The sequence below is a fragment of the Budorcas taxicolor genome, chromosome 4 (assembly GCF_023091745.1).
Source record: "Budorcas taxicolor isolate Tak-1 chromosome 4, Takin1.1, whole genome shotgun sequence".
In the NCBI taxonomy this organism is placed as follows: Eukaryota; Metazoa; Chordata; class Mammalia; order Artiodactyla; family Bovidae; genus Budorcas; species Budorcas taxicolor.
This window is the reverse complement of record NC_068913.1, coordinates 66484111-66502500: the sequence shown is the minus strand read 5'-3', so window position 1 is coordinate 66502500 and position 18390 is coordinate 66484111. Positions and strand designations below refer to the sequence as shown.

The 18390-nt window shown below is 37.9% G+C and overlaps 1 protein-coding gene and 1 non-coding gene across 2 annotated transcripts in view; both read right to left on the bottom strand.

Moving 5' to 3' along the window:
* The window catches only part of PDE1C (phosphodiesterase 1C), a 609137-nt gene that overhangs the window by 77561 nt on the left and 513186 nt on the right, over nucleotides 1-18390 (bottom strand). Inside the window, exons 10-12 of the mRNA XM_052638578.1 lie at nucleotides 15743-15871; nucleotides 8848-8949; nucleotides 8181-8301 (exon numbers count right to left, since the gene is read on the bottom strand). Of these exons, the coding sequence (XP_052494538.1) occupies nucleotides 8181-8301; nucleotides 8848-8949; nucleotides 15743-15871 (352 nt within the window). The remainder of the gene's footprint in view (nucleotides 1-8180; nucleotides 8302-8847; nucleotides 8950-15742; nucleotides 15872-18390) is intronic.
* Nucleotides 15468-15541, bottom strand: TRNAS-GGA (transfer RNA serine (anticodon GGA)). Its single transcript has one exon. It is a non-coding gene; the product is annotated as a tRNA-Ser (tRNA).

Sequence of the window (18390 nt, the reverse complement as noted above, 5' to 3'; positions counted from 1 at the left end):
GAAACATTTATTGAACTTAATACATCTAACTGTTACACTCTGACTATAATAAATATCACCAGTGAACTAATAGTAAATAAAGAGTAATAATAAACTAGTTTGACAACCCAGTCTAGTTTAAAAACTGAATGTTTTTTCTTTCTAAGGCATGTTACCAGAGAGAAAGGAGCAAACTAACACGCACATTTAAGATCTATTGAAAAGAAGGAAAAGGAATGGGCCTCTGAGGAAGCTGAATAGTGGGGCTCACAGTGGGTGCTGGGACATCCAAGGGCCTCAGGAACAGTCTCAAAGTGGCTTAGTTCCCTCTGTACCCTTTTCCTGTATTAACAAACCATAGGACACAATGGTGCTTCTGTTTCCAAGTATGCCTTGCTAAGGGCTGCTTTATCGCTCAAGTAGCATGATAAAAAGAACTTATTCCAAAGCTTTTTCTATTTGGGCAATATGACGAGAAGGAAGAGTCTTTATAAGGTAAATGTAGTGGTGCAGATGGTTCAGTGGGCTGGCTCAGCCAACACAAATAAAACTCACTCTTATCCCCAATGAAGCAGGGATATACATTGTTTTGTTGGTGTATTTTAATGGGGGTGGCTTAAAAGAACACTAACTGCTTGATTACTAAGATATGCATTAATTTGAATTTTTTTACTGAAAAGTCTAAACATCATTAAGCATCTTATCCTACGGACTTGCCCATACTCATATCACTTACATCCTTTGAATTTAAATAACTACTACTACTAATTTCTATAAACCTATTTTAAGATCCCAGAATTCCCTCTGGAGGCAGATACATTTATAAACTGGAAAAAATACATAGAAATTAATACAGAAGAATGTACTTCTACAGGTAAATCTAGCTTGACTAATACAATATTGTATGACTCCATGACTACTGGCCCTTGTGGAATTATTCATTCACTTTCCTCTTTATTAAAGAGGTCAATGTTTTCCAAAAAAAGGGCAAGAGTCTCAGTTGGCACAAAGGACATTTTTTAGTGAACTCATTTTTTTTTTCAGGACAGTGCACAAAAATAAATAACTTTCATTCTTGTGGGAGGGTTAAGATAGCTGACTTAAGCAATCTACATAAGCTGTCTACAAAAGGAACACAATGAATGCTTGATTTATGAATAGAAAGGTGAATTTGGTTAGAAATACTCAAGTTCCTTTGGCCATTTGGACATCTGTGATAAGCAAGCTGAGGGAGCAAGTAGGCAGTTAACTGTTCACAACCTTCCCTTATTTCCTGTCCAAATAGCTAGACTACACTTCCCAGAATCTCTGCCAGTTTGTGTTAGATAACAAAACAAGAGGAGAGAGGGTATGTTTCCACCACAGATCTGGCCTACAAAATCTCCTATGCCTATGTGTCTATGTCCTTCCTTCTTTTGCTGCCCTGATGTAGATAAACTCCATGGAAGCCATGTAGATGGTAGAGTCTAGATCTAAAAGCACTGCTTATTGTAAACCATCTTCCAATCAAGAAACACTGGTTGGTACTTTATATGAGTTGCTGATAAAGTTTCATTTTATGTGTGCTGTTTCACATCTTGGGGGTTTGTTTGTTACAGCAGCTATCTGTAACCAGCAAACCGAGCAAGAGAAACAAAGGTTCTTTCTGTATTGGAACTTTACAGGGCAGACTGCATCTCTCAATGCAAGAGCTTCAAAAGATCATTGGGTGATATCACAAGAGAGTATTTCTCAGCAGAGTGGAGAAAAGGTAATTAACTGGGGAGACAACAAAAGCATCAAGTTGAACAAAATGCAGCAATATATACTCTTCCTTCCCAGGGAAGAAGTTACAAATATGAGGTATGAGCAAATTACTGTAATTCTGGATTTAAGATAAGTATAGTAAAGACATCTTTGCCCTCCCCTCTCAGAAATTATCCTCTCAAAACAGAATAAGAAACAATAGAAACATAAACAAGGAGCAGGAGAAATCTGTAAACTCAATCAAAACTATGTGAGGAACAACTGTCAAATGCTGTGACTATCCAGGAGGGGTGATGCAAGATGCCCAGCGAAAAGGCCTATGGCTACAGATGTCAGATAAAGTTTGAAGAAGAGAGGTTTTCAAAATTCACTCAGATAGGAAAAATACCCCACATCCATCATGTGGGAAAACCAGAGAGACAGCAGACACTGATGTGAAGAGCTACTCTGAACCCTGTTTAGCTTCAAGAAATAGTAAAGAAGAGAATGCTGAATGAGAAAATATACAAGCATGGCAAGAGTGTATGGAGAACAGACTGTACCATGAGCCGTCCTACAACTACCGCCTACTGCTGACTGGGAAGAAGTAAAGGCTAACACACACACTCACACACACACACACCCCATGTCATAGAAACCTCATAATAAACCATGCAGCTTAGAACATTGCTATTCCAGTTTCTCCCTGGCACTTATCTCCTGAAAACAGTTGGTCAAAAAATAATGCATTTTGCTCAAAGATGGTAAATAATAATCAAATGAAGAAGGAGAGGAAGGGCAGAGGAAGAGGTGATGGAGGTAGAGGAGGAAGGGAAGGAGGAGGAAGAGGCAGCACTATACCAATACCAGGAGGAAAACAAACAAAAAAACTTATGGAAAGATACTTTACATGGAAAGAAAAAATGGTAAAAGGAACAGAACAACAAAAATAACAGGGAACATTCATCAAAAAAATAAAAAACAGTGCCACCAAGTGATGACCAAACATACATACTCCCATGATGGGAAAAAAATTCCTGAAATTATTAAGAACCAGGGCTCAGGGAAACAGGAACTAGAAGAGCTCAGGGAAGATATGGGAAAGAAAAACAGAACCATCACATAAATGAAGACTGTAGTGGAGGCAGCACAAAGGAGAGTTATTTTTGATAAAAAAAAAAAACAAAACATTAAAGAGACACAGAATTCAGGAATGAAAAAAATACCACTCATCAGAGAGTTACAAGACAATTTAAAGGAAAATAACAGAGAAGAAACACAAGAGAGGCAACATACAAATAACTGTTTTTCCAAAAGAGGGAAGCAAATGGAAAAGGAAATCGTTAAAGATTTCATCAGTGGAACTTGAATCTATACAGAAAAGGAACACACCAGGCCCCAAGAAAAACTATTATAGAGCAATCATTACTGAAATATAGCCTAGTAATGTCACTGGGCTTCAAACATAAGGAAAAATTCTTAGGGTACATAAGCAAAAATATACACCACCTAGACATGAAAATAATTCTAGCATGGCCTCCAACCTCTGCATAGCAACATTCTTGGGTGGAAGACATACTGAACAAAATATAAAAAAGACCTCAGTTCAGTCACTCAGTCATGTCCGACTCTTTGCAACTCCATGGACTGCAGCACGCCAGGCCTCCCTGTCCATCACCAACTCCCAGAGTTTACTCAAACTCATGTCCATTGAGTCAGTGAAGCCGTCCAACCATCTCATCCTCTGTCATCCCCTTCTCCTCCTGCCTTCAATCTTTTCCAGCATCAGGGTCTTTTCCAATGAGTCAGCTCTTCACATCAGGTGGCCAAAGTATTGGAGTTTCAGTTGCAGCATCAATCCTTCCAATGAATATTCAGGACTGATTTCCTTTAGGATGGACTGACTGGATCTCCCTGCAGTCCAAGGGACTCTCAAGAGTCTTCCCCAAACCACGGTTCAAAAGCACCAATCAAAAAAGACCTCAGGGAAAGGAAATTTGATTCAAAAAATGTTTTACCCAAGCAAACTGTGACCCGAGTATAAAAGCAGTGGAAAAACTTGCAAACACACAGAAATGTGGCTTTTAGCACTCCTAGAAGACACCACTCAAGGAACAACTTTGACCAACAAATAGATGAATGAACCAACCATGGCCAAAGTGCCAGCACTGAGTAGAGCCAAGACAAGAGCAACTGGAAAAATTATGCTTTGCCAAACTTGTTTATTTTCCATCTCTCTGGGTCACATTGTTTTTGGTGTATATTTTGGAAACAGCATATGGTACATGAGATAGAACGCTCACTTAGAAAATAGAATTTAGAAATAATATAGCCAACAAATAGTAACAAGGAATTAGTCATGTTATGAAAGGAAAAGGGGAAAAGTGTTGGGAGGTACTGAATAAGCACTAGCTTTCTTATGTGTATAGATGGGGGTGCAAATATACCATTTAAACCTGATATATACAAAGGAAGAGAGCTATATCTAAATGGCAAAGGTACAGACTACAAGAATTAAGCAAGTTGATACAACTAGCTGTTGGGGAAGAGGCAAGAGGAAGTAGAGGCCTGCTAATTTTTATCATTACTATCTAAATAAATAGAGGATGTAAAGTTTGCATTACCAAGTTAGCCAATATTAAAACTAAAAACATAATATAAAACTTCCAAGTCATCAGAAGAAATAAATACATAATAAGCAGATGGTATAGCCAATGTAGTGAACAATTTAAAAATAAGCCACAAAATAGAAATCATAATATAAAATAGGATAGTACCTAAGAGCAAAGATTCCTGTCATATCAACAGATGTTAATATGGTTAATTTCAAATAATAAAAGAATCTTAGATTGGCTCATAAAAAAACCCCTCAATTATAAGCAATGTTTAAAAGACACAACCAAATAAAAGTGTCTCTGAAAGGTTAGGGTAAAAAGTTAAAAGTAAAAGATTAGAGTAAAAAGACAAGCATCTGTTCTTAAAATGAGCTGAATTTGAATTCTAGGTAAAAGCATTAGATAGGAAAAAGCAGCAGACTTTATAATGATAGAGGATTCAATAAACTATGAAAATCTAGCAATTATGAATATCTAAGAACCAAATAACACAGAATCAACATTCAGGAAGCAAAAACTATACTACATAGAAACAGAAAATAATAATAGAAACAGCTGTCAGCCCACGAAACATCACATTTTTTTAAAATAACATATAAAATACCTAAACGACATAATTGATAAGGAAGAAGGATATGCCTGGTGTTTTATCTTCCACTTGCAAAAGTGTTTTATCTTCCACTTTGCAAGTGGAAGATAAACTGACTTTTCAAGAGTCATGACCATTCACAAAAATTGATTTTTTTAGTAGGTGAAAAGCAAATTTCACAATAAGCCCCAAACAATGAAAAATTCTGTGATCAAATTTTGATAAGTCACAAATCAATTACAAAAGTAGAAAGCAAAGGAAACTAGCCCTGGGAAAATCACATAAACAAACACATCCATCTGAAGCAACTCTAAGTAAAGAAAAATCAAAACCCAGATTACAAAATATTTAATAAAGAATGATTGTGAACTCACTGCACATCAGAACCTACAAGATTCATGATTAACAAAAAGATAAAACCCCTAGCCTTACATTTACTAATATTGAACAGGCAGAATGAAAATAAATGAATTGGACATCCAACTTGGGGAGTTAGCAAAAGAAATGAATTAATGATAACCATGCAGAAGAAATAAATTAATAAAAATGAAAGCAGCAATTTATATCATAAAATTAAAAAGAAATAATCAAATATTCAAATGATCAGCTAACTTTATACAGAAAAGACAGTGGTATATGAAATACACAAAAAATGGGGAAATAACCACAAACACAGAGGAAATTAAAAGAATTGTAGGTGATGTTTATAAAACATAAAAATATACAGCAATACTTAGGAAATGAATCTCCAGAGTTTCTCAAGATGTATTTACCAAAAAGGCAAACTCACAGTTTCTTAAAGTCAGTATTTCATTGAAAAAGACCTGAGGCAGAGGCTTGGATTTTATAAAATATGGTTATAAAACTTAAGATGTAACTTACTCTTTCAGCAATGCATAGGAGGTCTGGTCTATCAGCACTGAGGATATGCCCTTATTTTGAAATATAACCCAACATCTAAATGTAATTTTTTCAAAGACTCTACAGTCCCATTGAGATTTCCCATTTGAACTGTCCAATTTAAAATCTATAGTTAAGAGCTAAGGCAACATTTCTCCTACAAGGGTTACTTACCATGGCTTACGGCATCTGGGTTAAAATATTAAGTCAATAAAAATAATTTACTGAATCATAATTGCTAAAAAAATACTTCCAGTCCAGTGAGCTAACAGTCCATTCCTGATTGGCAAGAAATTCAATATGGTTATTTTCATATTGCCTCTGGTACATTTTCTTTCAATTCAAGCTTATGTTTGTGCAAATAAGGTTTCCTTTAGTGGGAAAAATGTTCCCGTTTAAGTAATTTCTCATATTCACTCTCACAATTGAAAAAGGAACCACTTCAGTGCCTCAAACTTACGAGTGAACTATGATTTACCTCTGCTGCTGCTGAGTCGCGTCAGTCGTGTCCAACTGTGCGGCCCCGTAGACGGCAGCCCACCAGCCTCCCCCGTCCCTGGGATTCTCCAGTCAAGAACACTGGAGTGGGTTGCCATTTCCTTCTCCAATGCACAAAAGTCAAAAGTGAAAGTGAAGTCTCTCAGTCGTGTTCAACTCCTAGCGACCCCGTGGACTGCAGCCTGCCAGGCTCCTCCACCCATGGGATTTTCCAGCAACAGTACTGGAGTGGGGTGCCATTGCCTTCTCCATGATTTACCTCTAGCTTCAGATTAAAATTACTAGTTTATAGTGGATGTATTACAAAAGCAATGATCAAAAAAAGCATATGATAATGGAAGTGGAGATTAATATTAGACAAGTTAATTTCTGGAAAAATGGCTCAAAATTAACCTTCAGTTAAGAATGAATTTGGAGTCATTCTCGTACAGACAACATGGCCACACCTGTACAGTGTTGGTTCCTCTCACCCCTTGGGTTCCCCTTGAGAACCACGCTGTGAGGCCAAGCATTGACCATGTCAGGAGACAACCATATGCTGCATAAGGAAACTGCCGGCATACTCACAAAACAGCTTAGCGGGGGCACACACGTGTACATGTGTTGGACAGAACGTTGGACAGAACGTGCACTCTTGGGCAGAATGAAGGAAACACTTAATGTGGGGAGGACTCTAAGGAAAAAGGCTGGCCCAACCTTCCTTTAAATCCCCCGATGTCCCCCGAAACAAGTCACAGAGAAGACCATTGGGAACCAGAGCAGTGATTTCACTAGTCCCAGGCCACAGATCAGCTGGAATAAGAATTCCAATAGAGGGGCTTCTGAACTTTGCTTAATGTACAGTTAACTCTAGTCCCACCTCAATACCAGATATCATGTGCAGCTTCAGAAGGAAAAAAAACAAAGACAGAAATGCCTTCTATAATTTCTCCATTCAAATGAGAATCCTGAGAATAACCCTAAGAATAATTTGCTTCCAAAAATCTGAGTAACTGGTGAAAGGGTATATCTCTTGTCAGTTTAGGGGACAAAGTTGAGACTGGTTAATATGTAATGTTTTATGGAATGTCAGAGGTCTCTGAATCTGTACTGTAACCTCTCTCAGTAAATTAACAGGAACTAATGAATTAACCATATGAACTTGAATTAACTGTAGTTCCGGTCCCACAATCTACATGCCATCTTGCCTTGAACCTCAGGACCTCACTTCTCAAAGCAGATATTTTAATGGCAGCTCTTCTTGAGAAGAACTTAGTGCACATGCCTGGCTTTGAGAAGACCGCAGTCTTGGTGCTATGTATTTATTTACCATTTTACTTCTCTAATTCTATGTAGCTTAAAAAAAAAATTAAAGCAGTGTATCCTCATTAAAGACTCTGATTTTTCTTATAGAAAACACTACCCTGTGTCTTAGGATATAGTAAGTTTAAATATAATTGGAACAGTAGCTTCAAATAATTTTCTGAACTCAAATTGCTCCAACTGGCTTTGGAATTGGACAACATGGGTTTGTCTGCTAGAAAGGAACAGCCCAGTCAATTATAACAGAGAAGCAGGTCACAGTGACTGCCATTTGGTTACCCCATTAGAAAAAAAAGTAAAACCGTATCTCAGATGATATTTTGACAAAAGATTGCCACAAGGAAATGCTTTCCCCCCCCGCAAACAGAAATGCGTAGGATAGAAATACCATAACATTCTGACAATCAGAACATAGGTGAGAGTCAAACATCACATGACCAGAAGGCCAAAAAATAAAAGCTGTAAACCATCCCTTCAAAAAGAAGATAATTGTAACAACAACAGTCCTGATCACAGTGTTGCTGGCTATATCCAGGGACGACACCAGTGGGGGGAACAAAGCAACAAGGTACCTGTCTGAAGAACTCCTCCAGGAGCGACATGGTCCAGCGATGGTGGAGCTCCCATGCTTTTGCTGGATGGCTGATGTCTGCCGTGTGCAACATCAAGGATAATGCTTTTGGCTTTTCAATTCTGTAAACCCAAAGGACGCAAACACATAATGACCAGACTCACAAAATCTCAGTAAGAGTTTTTAAAATACCACTTATTTTTTAAAAATCCCTTCCATTTTCCTATCTCAAAGCCCTCTGCTGCTGAACTTGGGGGAAGTCATCATTTCATCCTCCAACTGGGACATTTATCAGCATGGTCTCCATGTTTATTGAACTGGACACCTCAAAAACTGACTCAAAACCATTTCTGGAATATCTGCCATCATGAAAGAGACAACAAGAATCCAAGAGTCACTCACTGACCTTTATTTGTTGCCTCTGCATTGAAGGGATCTTTTAAATTCTCATTAGGGCAAATTGTTACTGCCCCTATTATTCATTTTAACCCTGATGAGAAATATCTATGATAGGTTAATATTCTCATGTGCTCTCCTCCAAGCATCACTACTTTATGAGACCATTTAATAAAGTTATATTAAAAGAGATAAACTTTAAAGGTACAGTGACATGGACAAGCAGGAGGTCAAACACCTATAAAAACACATGAGGTTACAGGTTCACTCACGCTTCTGGCTGTTGAAGAGCAGTCTTCATTGCTTTGATTTGCTGAAAATGACAGGACATATCTGTGGCCATCACCATCTCAATTACCAAGGTCCGAAATTCCCTTTCAGAGATACATCACAGAGGAAAAAAGGTGGAAGTAAAAAATAGAAAGTAAAAATTAGTTTATTCTTTTCCAGTTCTAATCAAAATCAGTTAGTTAGTTGTGATATTTCAAATCTAATGAGTCTTTTAGGTAGACTTTTATGAGAAATAATGATCAAAGATGAAGGAAATCATTTATTAGGAACATATGTGGAATGCACATCATTGGAAAATTAATTCACAGGAAAAATTTCAATGAAACAAAGTATAGGAAAGCATTCCTTTTTGCACTGAGCTCAAGATTTGAGAAAAAAATTAATTTGAAACTAATCCTAGGAGAGTGACTGATAATCCATGGTGTACATGGGATATAGGGATCCTATTTTTTTAAATAGACATTTTTAGAGCAGTTTTAGGTTTACAGAAAAATTGAGAGGATAGTACAGAGAGCTCTCATATACCCCTTCTCCCCTACAGTTTCCTTCCTTACTAACCTCTTACATTAATGCTGTACATGTGTTATAATTGATGACCAGTACCTACACTTTGCATTCACTCTAGCCCATGGTTCGCCTGAGGGACAATTCTCATGTTGCACAGTTCTGTGGGGTTAGACAAAGCATCCACTCACGTTCCTACCATTAGTAGTATGAGAATCGTTTCCACACCCTAAAATCCCATATGCTTTGCCTATGCTTACCTTCTTGGCCTTGAACCCCGGTCAAACACTGATCTTTTTACTGTCTCTAAGAACTTAATTGAAGTAGAATTTGCATAGAATAAACTACTTCCATATAGGCTGCACAATTCAATACATTTCAATGTGTTGTAAATAATTTCTCTTACTCCTCTTGCTTTTTTTAAACCAGTATCTTTCAAAGAGAAAATGTTTTACATTTCAAAATAATTATTTAAGGTTTCATGCTTTTGGGGGAGAGATTTCTGAGAAATCTCTCACTACTGAAAGGACTTTTCCTCTGAAAGTCCTATCATTTCAATCTTTTATTATATTTAGGTCTATGATCAATTTCAAGATAATTTTTGAGTATGACGTCAGGTAAAGGTAAAAGTTCTTTTTTATATTGATAACCATTTGCTCCAACACCATTTGTTGAAAATCTTTTCCTTCCCCCAATGAATGCCTCTAGCCAGAAACATACTGAAAGGTTTTGTATAAATCTAGTTTTAACCATCCAGTATTGCCTTGGCTGAGACTCCCTTCAGAGACAAAAACATCACAGTCACCTCTTCCTATCAGAGTCTCCAAATTTTAACACACCTTCAAAAGTTGTCCAATTTTGTTTACTCTCTAGAGCCCTCAAGTCATTGCAGGTTGTGTTTGTGTCTCCGCATTTTGTTCATTGTTGTTGATGTTCAGTCACTGAGTCATGTCCAACTCTTTCTGACCCCATGTATTGTAGCATGCCAGGCTCCCCTGTCCTTCACTGTCTTACAGTTTGCTCAGACTCACGCCCATTGAATTGGTGATGTTATCTAACCATCTCATCCTTTGACATCCCCTTCTTCTTTTGCCTTCAATCTTTCCCAGCATCAGGGTCTTTTCCTATGAGTTGGCTCTTCCATCAGGTGGCTAAAGTATTGGAGCTTCAGCATTAGTCCTTCCAATGAGTATTCAGAGTTGACTACTTTTAGGATTGACTGATCTGATCTCCTTGCTGTACAAGGGACCCTCAAAAGTCTTCTCCAGCACCACAATTCAAAATCATCAATTCTTCTGCACTCAGCTTTCTTTATGGTCCAGCTCTCACATCTGTTCATGACTATTGGGAAGATCATAGCTTTGACTATACAGACCTTTGTCAGCAAAGTGATGTCTCTGGTTTTTAATACACTCTCTAGGTTTGTCATAGTTTTCCTTCCAAGAAGCAAGCATCTTTTAATTTCATGGCTGCAGTCACCATCTGCAGTGATTTTGGAGCCCAAGAAAATAAAATCTGTCACTGCTTACACTTTTTCCCCTTCTGTTTGCGATGAAGTGATAGGCCCAGATGCCATGATCTTCATTTTATGGATGCCGAGTTTTAAGCCAGCTTTTTCAGTCTCCTCTTTTACCTTCATCAAGAGGTTCTTTAGTCTCTCTTTCCTTTCTACCATTAGAGTGGCATCATTTGCATATTTGAAGCTGTTGATATTTCTCTCAGTAATCTTGATTCCAGCTTGTGATTCATCCAGCCCAGCATTTTACATGATGTACTCTCTTCATATAAAGCAAATAAGCAGGGTGACAATACACAGCCTTGTCATACTCCTTTCCCAATTTGGAACCAGTCAGTTGTTCCATGTCCAGTTCTAACTGTTGCTTTTTGATCCACATACAGGTTTCTCAGGAGACAGGTAAGGTGATCTGGCATTACCCTCTCTTGAAGAACTTTCCACAGTTTGCTGTGATCCAGACAGTCAAAGTCTTTAGCATAGTCAATGAAACAGAAGTAGATGTTTTTCTGGAATTTTCTGTTTTCACTATGATTCAACAAAGTTGGCAATTTGATCTTGTTTCTGTCTATAGTTAATAGTTGTTATTTGTAGAACTGCTTTATAAGCAGCTGAATTGGCATTCCCAGTGTGGAATTTCATGTTTTTCCACTTTGAAATGCAGTAAATACACGGTAATATATTCACTTATAAAGTCCTTAAAAAGTCCACTGCACTTTCGTATCCAAATAGAATCTACCAGACATTAAATTGCTTTCCTAGAAAGATGTAAAATACTAAACATACATCATCTTTGGGTTAATGGGCTTTACTGAGAACTCTAAAAAAGTTAATATTTTATTTATGGGATAATATCATTGTCTTGAAGCAATATCTCTCAATATTAATAAAATATGATAAAATAATATTTTCAAACATGTCCTTAAATGAACACTAAATCTATGTAACTTAAGAAGTTAGCAACTACAATCTTTTCTTAACTTACAGAATCCCCCAAAACAGGAGTAGCAAAAAGTATGGCACTATGGGTTATAATTATAAAGATGTTTCCACTGAACCAGAAATTCCTATATCTGAGATGCTCCATGACCTAATTCAACTATATTTCACTCTTTTTGAGAAAATAAAGATTATGCTGACTTAGAAAAGAACAAAAATATATAAAGCTAGCACATAAACAGATTTCATTAAACTATATTTTTCAAGTGACTAGTTTAACTTTTTATATACTAAATTTACTTATGTCTTGCCACACCATTCAATTTTACAACTTATTTTGATCAGAGGTAGGATTCAAAGTATTCTAAACTAGTACTTCACAGATACCAACCAATAAGAATGCAGTTCAGTTCAGTTCAGTGGCTCAATCATGTCCAACTCTTTGTGACCCCATGGACTACAGCACACCAGGCCTCCCTGTCCAGCACCAATTCCCAGAGTTTACCCAAACTCATCACCATTGAGTCGGTGATGCCATCCAATCATCTCATCCTCTGTCATCCCTTTCTCCTCCCACCGTCAAACTTTCAGCATCAAGGTCTTTTCAAATGAATCAGCTCTTCGCATCAGCCGGCCAAAGTATTGGGGTTTCAGCTTCAATATCAGTCCTTCCAATGAACACTGAGGACTGATTTTCTTTAGGATGGACTGGTTGGATCTACCTGCCGTCCAAGGGACTCTCAAGGGTCTTCTCCAACACCACAGTTCAAAAGCATCAATTCTTCGGTGCTCAGCTTTCTTCACAGTCCAACTCTTACATCCATACATGACCACTGGAAAAACCATAGCCTTGACTAGACAGACCTTTGTTGGCAAAGTAATGTCTCTGCTTTTGAATATGCTATCTAGGTTGGTCATAACTTTTCTTCCAAGGAGTAAGCATCTTTTAATTTCAGGGCTGCAGTCACCATCTGCAGTGATCTTGGAGCCCAAAAAAATAAAGTCTGACACTGTTTCCACTGTTTCTCAATCTATTTCCCATGAAGTAATAGGATCGGATGCCATGATCTTAGTTTTCTGAATGTTGAGCTTTAAGCCAACTTTTTCACTCTCCCCTTTCACTTTCATCAAGAGGCTTTTTAGTTCCTCTTCACTTTCTGCCATAAGGGTGGTATCATCTGCATATCTGAGGTTATCAATATTTCTCCTGCCAGTCTTGATTCCAGCTTGTGCTTCCTCCAGCCCAGCATTTCTCATGATGTACTCTGCATAGAAGTTAAATAAGCAGGGTAACAATATACAGCCTTGATGTACTCCTTTTCCTATTATTGGGAACCAGTCCGTTGTTCCATGTCCAGTTCTAACTGTTGCTTCCTGACCTACATACAGATTTCTCAAGAGGCAGGTCAGGTGGTATGGTATTCCCATCTCTTTAAGAATTTTCTACAGTTTGTTTTGATCCACACAGTCAAAGGCTTTGACATAGTCAATAAAGCAGAAGTAGATGCTTTTCTGGAACTCTCTTGCTTTTTTGATGATCCAGCAGATGTTGGCAATTTGATCTCTGGTTCCTCTGCCTTTTCTAAAACCAACTTGAACACCTGGAAGTTCATGGTTCACATATTGTTGAAGCCTGGCTTGGAGAATTTTGAGTATTACTTTACAGAGTTAATGATAAATAATTAGGATGTTTGCATTGGTGGATATTAGTGTATTCCAGTGTGAACTGATATGTTCCGGTGTGTTGCAATGATTCTGGGTTTAGATATTGCCAAAACCAGCCTCCCTAACATAGCAGTACACTGAACAATGAATGAGACTCATGATCATAGCAAAGTGGAAGCACAAATAACATAACTAAATTCTGACAAACATATAGTTAAGTAGAAATAGAAAATCCTTAACAAAACTATAGATAATAGAAGTGGCATATCTGTACTTTGAAAATAGGTTACGAGGCAATTATGCCCATCCAGCCATAACTCCCATCTGCCCGCAAATCCCACAGGCCAGCAGTATCAGCACATTACCTGAAAGCAATTTGACAAAGTTCAACAAGAACCTTAAAACATCAAACATTCTGTGATCCATTAATTCTACATATAAAAATACATTAAAGAGATATTCATTGTAGGATTCTTCATAATAACCCAAACACAGAAATGAACCCATACTCACACATTCAAAACTAATTATGGCACTTCCACAGATGGACTATTATACAGCCATTTAGTATAATATTTTCATCTCCATGGGATAGTGGCCATGAGAATATATCACGCAGACTTCCAACTACAGGACTTTAATTGGCCATGGGCCTCAGCTACTACATTCTGAAAACTATTGCCGTTTTTGCCCAAGGTCATGTTCCCCGGCTTGCATCAGGTGACTGAAGGTATCTCTTCCTGGGAGACATGGAACTCCTCTGATGGCTGACTGTGGCTCAAGAACTTCCTGACAGCCTTGCTCAACTTTCTTTAGGATTCATGGAGTCCTAGAATGCACCTACCCGACTTTGCCTCCCTGTTTCCCTCCCCTGGGATAAGAAAAGTAAGGAAGAGATGAAGGGAGGGTGGGAAGAAAGTAAGAAAGAAAAAAGAGGTAATCATGTAAGCTCTGGAGCGCTTCATTAGACTGTCCTGAGACCAGGAACATACACTATCTAAATAAGCACAAATCCTTCAAAACCAGGACACATCTGAATATGTGTAAAGCTGTTCTCTGCCATATTCAAATCTTTCATTATACTTTTACAAACATTTAAATTGGATAGAGGGCTCCTTTTTCTGAAAGATTTGCATTGATTCACTGAAATGCTCTGCATTTTTAGATGCTTCTTAAATCTATCATTTTCCAATAAAATCCAACACAAATGCTCCTTTAGGTTTTAATGAAACTAACAGCCAACTCTTCTTGAAAATCAGTTTCCGATTTGTTGTTCAGAATGGCTTATTTCTCTGAATCCTTGTATAACGGCACAGAGATACTCAATAAACAACAAATCGTTTAATTAAAATACAAGTATTATTTGCACCACAGTAGATTCAGAAATTTTTAAGCATTTAAATGACTTTTCCTACAAGTTTTGAAACATCTCGACCCTACATTAACAGCTACAATGATCCACAGGCTTGCTATATGTATCACAAAGTGAATTAAGCATTTTTGATGGATTTTAGCATTTATTATTACCGTAACAAAATTATAAGGTAAATGTTATTATAAATTTTCTAGAAATTAAATTTTTTAAAGGTGTAGTGGGGTTGAGTAGCTTCCTAAATGACATACAGCTAATAAATGATTGTGTTCACATTCAAACTCAGCTCTACCCAAGTTCAAAGACACACATAGTGCCATTTAGGTGATAGAATTAAATACCCATGATTATTTTAAAGTGTCGATTTCCTTAGCAAATTTTGAAAGATTTTTTTAAGAAGTCCAATCAAAGATAAAATGACAAAAATATGTTAAATGATAAAATTCATTTACGATGAAAACAATACTGGTTTCTTAAGGTGTGTGAAGTCGCTCAGTCGTGTCTGACTCTTTGCAACCCCATGGACTGTAGCCTACCAGGCTCCTCCCTCCATGGGATTCTCCAGGCAAGAGCACTGGAGTGGGTTGCCATTTCCTTCTCCAGGTGATCTTCCTGACCCAGGGATCGAACCCGGGTCTCCTGCATTCCAGGCAGATGCTTTTAACCTCTGAGCCACCAGGGAAGCCCAGGTTTCTTAAGGTAACTAATAGCAAATATGTCCAAAGTGCCTACAATATATTTGAATATTTGTGTCAAGAAAAGAAAAGAAAAGAGAAACAGCAAGAAAAACTTCAGAGTATTATTTTCTTCAAAACAAGCACACTTGATCTCTCCTCACTGTTTCTTACCTGGCTTCCAAAACTCTCCTGTGGCTCATCCTTACCTCCAGTCATCCTTTGAGAGGTTGATCAAAATATTCATTTCCTCATCCTCCTGCAGAAGGCGATACGCTGCACTTAAATGGTGATTTTCTAAAACAGACCTATCATTGTACAGAATTGCTGGGTCAGACCTGAACAGAAAGCCAAGAAAAACAATTTAGGATGTTGAACAGCTGAGATTTTTCAGGTAACTCTCCTAAAGGTAGAAACATACCATCTCTTTATCCTATTTTAGCAATTAACTTTGCCCCCATGTCAGTTATATCAATCAAAAAGCTAACACCAACACTACAATTTATCAATTGATGTTTGTAGGGTATTGAAATGTCAATATATGGATATTGTTTCACATGTGATATCCAACTTGAGGACTCTCTAAAAATTATTCTATAATAAGATCTCAATTACCTGTAGTGCTGATTTTTACCTGTATAGGTGATTTTTTTTTTAATACAGGTCATGTCACACTTCCTTTTATTTTCTGAAATGATTATTTTTATTTTATTCAATGAGAGAATGTGTTTGTTTGTTCTCTGAACACATACCACCTGGCAGGTACAGTTTGCAAGTTCTTTTGTTAGTAGCTTGATCTTAAAATTTTGCCATATGAAAGTCATACATGGGAAGTTGAGAATAAAAAATATAAGGGTTATATGAAAATTGTTAGTCCCTTCCTCAAACAGCTGAATGACACCAACATAAGGAGGTATACTATTTTAATACATTTAATTTAATGAAACTTTAGATTATTAGAGCTTGTTCATTTCTCATGAAGGAAGCTGAGCCCCAGATACATAAACTGAGAGTCTGCAGAGCTCCACAGTGGCTTTCAGGGTTTAAATAAAGGCAATGTATTCTGACAGTTCAGCCATTTCCCCTCAAGATAACTTCCAACTACCATCTGCATTCCAAACTTTGGAATGTATGTAGAATACCTTGAAAGTGTTAGAATCAACAGTCTGCCCATTGAAGAGCAAAGAACCTGGTCACATAATTAGTTTCCTAAACAAGGATCTCAGAGGCAGAGATGCTATGGATAAAAATTCAGTTAAAGAAAATGAAAGTTTAAATTTCATTCCAAACCAAGCTCAACTGAACCCTCTGGAATTTTCCCACTCCAGTGGAGATAACACAAAACAAGCAAATCCTGAGGAGGTGGAAGATCTAATCTTATATCCATTGAGTAAGTAAGGGACCAACTGACGTATATTTTGTGACATTAAGCTATTTTCTAACTACTGTAATTAAGCCATTTTCCTTTGAGTTGTGACTAGTTTTGACACTGTTCTCCAGCCAAGATCCAGGTACAAATGTTCCACCCACCTCTCTTCCTTCAGCAGGTGCTATTCACCGCCATCTCTGTCAAGGCTCCACTGGCAGATACCTATTAAACAGAGATGCTCTGTGGAATCCCTGTATTCAAAGATCTTGCAACAAAGCTACAGAAAGCTGCTCCACAGCAGCCAAGACACTCTATGAGCAGGCAGAAAGCAGAAAATGAAGCATGTGGCTGAAGACCTTTTGTCCGCTTCCATTCTATTGAAATGCCCTTCGGAACAGAGATCAGATGATATTGCCTTCTTTTGTGTACCCCATAATTAAGTGCTGGCTTCATTAAACACATGTAGAATGACTTAACAAACACAAATATATCTGGAGTGTGCACCTGCCTTTTTCAAGTGAAATCAGCAAGTATTTTAGTCTTAAACTCAACCCTCTCCACAATATTCTTTCTCTGTGTCTCACTGCCTTTTTCCAGTTCTACTTTCTTTTGATTTCTATGTCAAGATCCAATTAATCCTACTGTCAAGAGTCTCTCCAGTTCTACATCATTGTCTTAAGAGAGGTTAAGTTCTTAGACCAGGAGAAGGCAGATAAGGTTTTACCCTAAATGGAAATGACAATTGACTGTACTGCTTGCCTGGAATTCTGTGCTGAGAGGAATACTAAGGACAAATCTTCAGTTTGATAAGAAAAAAATTACCAAAATCGATTTATGATGTCTGTTACAGTGAAGAGGTTCTGAGGGAGGCACCTGGACCTATGCCCCACAGAGGTTTGTGTCTACCTGTGAAGCTCCTTACAGAGGGTGCAAAGTGGCCTACATGAGACCACCCCTCCCAAAGCCTTGTGTCGGGCAGTGACATACCCACTGAACAGGGCAGAGATGAAATCAGGGAGGATGAGAAAAGCATCAGCAGAATCCCTGAGGTCAGAGGGTAAGATGGCTCTGCTATTGCTACTGTCAAGAGAATTACTTCAATCCTTGCCTGTCCTCCCTGATTTAGCCTACGTGGTATCTGCACCTTTATGTACATTGTTTCACCTATTAGAAATGGGTACAGTACGCATGGTTAGATGGCATCACCAACTCAATGGACATGAATTTGAGCAAACTCTGGGAGATAGCGGAGGACAGGGAAGCCTGATGTGCTGCAGTCCATGGGGTCACAAAGAGTTGGACATGACTTAGGGACTGAACGACAACAAAGAATATGCATAGCCCATACATACAAAAATAGCTAGCATTAAACTAGAGAATAGATCTTCCTTGGTGGCTCAGGTCGTAAAGAATCTGCTCGCAATGCAGGAGACGCAGGAGACGTGGGTTCGATCCCTGGGTTGGGAAGATCCCCTGAAGAAGGGAATG